The sequence below is a fragment of the Selaginella moellendorffii genome, unplaced genomic scaffold (assembly GCF_000143415.4).
Source record: "Selaginella moellendorffii unplaced genomic scaffold, v1.0 SELMOscaffold_43, whole genome shotgun sequence".
NCBI lineage: Eukaryota > Viridiplantae > Streptophyta > Lycopodiopsida > Selaginellales > Selaginellaceae > Selaginella > Selaginella moellendorffii.
Window position 1 is genome coordinate 1,227,709 of NW_003314304.1, and position 4,920 is coordinate 1,232,628.

The 4,920-nt window shown below is 44.6% G+C and overlaps 1 protein-coding gene across 1 annotated transcript; it reads left to right on the forward strand.

The window, feature by feature from the left end:
* Window positions 1-350: 350 nt before the first annotated feature.
* LOC9646846 lies at window positions 351-2,208 on the forward strand. Its single transcript, XM_024685135.1, has 2 exons — window positions 351-409; window positions 458-2,208. Exons 1-2 carry the CDS (start codon window positions 387-389, stop codon window positions 2,019-2,021), a joined length of 1,587 nt encoding a protein of 528 aa, XP_024540903.1. The 5' UTR covers window positions 351-386; the 3' UTR covers window positions 2,022-2,208.
* Window positions 2,209-4,920: the final 2,712 nt, after the last annotated feature.

The window sequence follows — 4,920 nt, forward strand, 5'->3', positions numbered from 1 at the left end:
GAAACCAGAGTTTGTAAGTTAATTGGCACCAATCCATTAGCAAGTCTTGTCCATGGGAAGCCTGTCTTGCTTCTTGCGGGTTATGTTGCTTCTTTTGCAAAAGCCCTGATGCAAAGCGCACTAGCGTTTTCTTTCAATCTCAACACAGTGATCTACATACTGGTCAAGAGCCTGCGCAGCCAAAACTCTGTCAATGTCAACCTATTGATCACAATTTAAGCAATCACACCTGATGTGAATGCCAAAATTGTGATATCCAACATATTAAAAAGGAAAACCAAATGGGAACAACACACACCCCAAAAGTAAGTTTGTGAGCTCGATAATATTTTAATATGTACCCGTTCAATTTAGAAGTTTTAGGGTTCTTAGGGCTGTTGGTCGCGATGGGGAAGCGCAAGAGCGTGAGGTGAGTTTGCTATGCGCCGCAACTTGTTTCCGATGCTCTGCTCTTCAGGAATTGTCTGCGAAGTGCGGTAGGGCTGGATCGGACGGACTGGGACTTGGAACAGGTTAGCGAGGATGAGATCTCGGCGATGAAAGGGGCGACGCTCAAAGAAATTCTCAGCGCGCTGGGGCTGCCAAAATCTGGCAGCGGGCACGAGCTCCGGGCACGAGTTCTGGAAGCAAAACGAGCTTCTGCTACAAACGTGCAGGTGGGCGCGACGAAATCTGTTGTGCTGGAGTCTGCTGTTGTGTCGAATGTCCCTTCTATTGCACCGAAGCAGTCGGATTCTACCAGCTTGGCAGCGACGAAGAAAAAGAAGAAGTGGGCTGTGACCGATCCGTTAGAGATTCCGCCAAACTGTTACCACAAAGACGTGTTCCAGGCGTGCTTTCCACTCGTGGAGATTGTCGAGGTTCCCAAAGGCCGGGAGTTTCCAGTGGCAGTGAACAAGTTTAGTGAACCAGTGCTAGACACAGAGGTGACCAGGGAAGCAAGAAGGATGTGGACGAGGAGATTCCTGAGCGTCAGTGATGCATACTCTGAGCCCCTCAACGAAAACCAGGCGTTCCCGCTGCACTTTTCGTTTCTGGAGCCTCTGAAAAAATTCACGAGGCTGTCCCAGGCAGAGTTTACCAAGCACGTCCGTGTGTGTGGGAAGCGGTCACGGGATCACGGGACATCGGGCATGCCGTCCAAGAGAGGCAAAGTTGATGTAGAGGACAACGCCAGCTTATCCATCCAGATGACGGTCGACCCTGTAAACGAGCTCAATGAAAGTGGCTCCAACAACGCAGGCATGGAGATCACGCCAGAAGGGTCAGCAGAGATGACTGGCGACTTGAGGGAAGAGGCGAATGTAGCAACCGGATTCGCAGATGGTCTGATACATGTATGCGATGAGCGAGCATTTGAGCGAGTCAAGAAAATGGTGGCGACGGAAGAGAAAAGCGTGGAGGAGCTGTCATCTATGGATCCCGACCGCATTGTGGCGGTTCTCGAGAGGAAGTTTGTTGAAGACAAGCACAAGTTCAATGCGAGATACCAAGGTGGGTTTTACGCGGCCAAGCACTTACTGGTGAACCTGAAAAACGGACACGGGCTGCCTGTGTACGTGCTGGTGATGACTTCTCACACTTGGTCTTACGGGATTCTGGTGGCTGAGGGATACGTGACTGTGGGAAGTGATGGTAGAGTCACCAAGGAGTCGATGAAGCTGTTCAAGGAGCACCAGGCCGTGACTGGGAAATGTTGGCACAGCTTTGACAACCTGCAGTCGATGCTGGCCAAGGGAACTGAGTTCTACAGGCGGTGCTATGCTGAGAAGCCGGATGCGATCTACCCCCGAGGAGTGATGCTGGTGGGAAAGTTCTACTTGTGCTCGGAGTGGTATCGGCTGCCCAGCGTCACGCACTCGGGCACTGTTGCTGACGATTCATTGCGCTTGTTTGATGGCCTGATGAGGCTTGTGTTGGGTGACGTGGTGCTCGGACTGACAGCAGAAGATTTGGCTGAGCGGCGGCGTGTGAGAAAGCAAATGCTTGATGAAAAAGAAAAGGTATGCATGCCTTACTAGCATTTTAAAAGCCTTGTAATCTTGTAGTCGACTGTCTTGAGTGGTGTCCTCGGTTGGGCAAGCATTTGATCCCTAATACAGCCAGCACTTAGCAAGAAATAGAAAGCTCCTCAACGATGTATTTGGGATCCGTGTGCTGATTCAAGATGCAAAAAGTTTAATATACCCGACCCTCGTAATTTTTGAAGTTATTATATTGGCCCTGGTCAAATATAGGGCTTAAACAGAATAAACACATGGTTAACACATTAAGCCCTAAACACCAGCCAAATTCTCTCTCCTCGCACGCTCTATCCCCAGATTGTGACTGGGAACATTTGAAACAGCTGAATAACCTGCATTTTGCTTACAATCTGTGAAAAAAACAATATGAACTCATTCTTATTATCAGGGTCGAACGCACAATACATATATTTCTTGTATATATTGCAAGAGTGAGTGTGAGAGAGGGTTGAGGTTAGACTCTCAACAAGGCCATCTGAGGCCCTCACTGCAGCTTTTGGACGTGTTTTCATGGGAGCTATGAAGCAAAATGGGGAGCATCCTCACAAAGTTTGTGATAACGAGCAGCTCTTTCTTTAGACCTCGACCACATCCAGGAGTTTCTCCAGGGTCTTCCCCACACTAGAGGCCGCAATCTTCAGCTTCAAGCTGCCAACCAGCACCTTGGAGCCCTACATTTTTTCACTCGCCATCAACATTTTGATCTCAAGCAGGACTGCTCGGTTCTCAGCACTGACTCTTCTGATCAAGCCAGGATCCAGCTGCTCATCATCCACGAGCTCGCAGCTGCGTGCACTGAAATTGACACTTCTGCCAGTGACCTTTTCCTCGCTGTTAAATGCCTACTTAAGCTAACAGGCTGGTTAATTTTAACTGTGGTTTATGTGGTTTTGACCTAGCAAGTTAAAAGGCCTTAACATGGTAAAAGGTGTCACGTAGGAAAAGGTCATCAGTTATAAAAGGAATATTGAATAGGGTTCTGGGAGGAAAGACAACAAAAGAGTTTTTCAGTGGAGAGCAAGAAGAGAGACAGCTCCAGGGTGAGTTCTTGATTGAGCTCTACGATCCGGTGGTGGAGTTGATCTTTATGCTTGTCTTTGATCATTTAATTTAACATTGTGGTTATCTTCATCGAGGGGCCTTACAGGGTTAGAACAGGAAATGATGAATCTCCTGGACATAATAATCTTGTGGTGGTTCCCAGGGATATAGTTGAAACATTGAGGAAGGAATGTTATCTCAGTTTATTCTTGGTTGACCAACTTTTGACGGTTCATAACTCCTGTATCCAGTATCTGTTGATTCTTGTTGAGGTGTCAATGGATTGTTCATGACAAGAGCTATACTTTTGATCAAAGACATGGAATTAATTTTGAATTGGTTCACGAGATATAACTCTTGGAAGCACAGTCATCCTGGAATTTGCAAGGACATGACGTGATGGATTATTCCTGGAGACATACATATTCCTGGATTGCAATGTGGGATTTACTAAGGCTTGGATGTTTTATAGACATTTTGTAACAGGTCATTTCTGGGGACACACTTATTTATGTTAAATAATATAAATTGAAAATGCCCTTGGTTACTCCCTCAATCATTTTAGTTTTGTGTTAGAATTTTAGCGGAGCTTCTATACCAACCTGAAAAATCAACATTTCATTTGATCGATATTTATCATGGATCGGATTATTTACTGAGTTGAAGCTGATTTGACCATGTCTCCTAGTGAATCATACCCAGTTCGATGAAGGTCACTCCTTGAGAAATGGATGTGGTATGTGCAAATTCTTATAGTATGACTCCTGCCAAGAAAAAATATTTGTGCAGAATGATGATATGGCAGCATGTGTGGCATCACATGGATTAGAGTCCCGACTATGTTGGAGGATGTGCAGTACCGGAGGTTAAGGATGGGATGATGATTTGGTCAATGACTCGATTGATGTGCTGAACATGCTTGAGGACAAGGATTCCCTTATTAGGGGAAGGAACTGTTAGGCACTTGCTTAAGCTAATAGGCTGGTTAACCCTAACTGTGGTTTATGTGGTTTGAGGCCTTAACCTGCCATGTAGGAAAAGGCCATCAAAAGGATAACAAGAAGAGTTTTTCAGTGGAGAGCAGGAAGATAGACAGTTCTCTACGAGTGACAGAGTTGGTCTCTGTGCTTGTCTTTGACTGTTTGGTTTAGTGGGATAATCTTGTGATCACGGTTCCCAGGACCTGGATTCTAGGGGATGATGCTGTGACAGGTTCCAAAATATAACTGAATAGAGACGCCAATCTACTTCAGTGGCAGAAAAATCCCGAACTTGAAGTCATCACATCACCAAACATGCCTGAGCATGATCTCTAAAACGTGAACATTCACTTCCATAAATACAGCATATCTCACAGAATCTTTCTGGCATGAAATCTATCGATGGTTCCAGATGGCAAGAAAAGCAGTTCTACGTCAACAGAAAAGCAAGAGGATAAGAGTGAATTAAATTCATGAGAAACGGACATTCTAGATTCACAAATATTATTCCTGGATCTTTCCTTTCATCAACATAATCCAAAGAGTTTTCTAAATTCATAGTTTGGGGTGAATTAAAATAGTATTTTGGATTAGATGCTTACGAATAATACCAACAAAGAATTAGCATTGAACTCCTCAGTTCAATTCACATTAAACATTCCTAATGAGATTCACAATATCTTCTCTGGTGATTTAATCAAAATGCTACGAAAGTATTCTATTACATGGAGATACAGGGTTTTCAAAAGATATGAGCTAGTACTAACAAGCAAATATTGATTATGAAAAAACCGAACAATGGAAATGGAGAGGAAGGTGGAAACAAAATTTCAGTTCTTACAAAAGAGATATGAAATTCGTGGTATCTAAAGAAT

Bases quoted from the DNA above. Each gene is read 5' to 3' on its own strand.
- LOC9646846 (XM_024685135.1), top strand. From the start codon at position 387: ATGGGGAAGCGCAAGAGCGTGAG. The intron at 410-457 runs GTGAGTTTGCTA...TCTGCTCTTCAG, and splicing joins GGGAAGCGCAAGAGCGTGAG to GAATTGTCTGCGAAGTGCGG.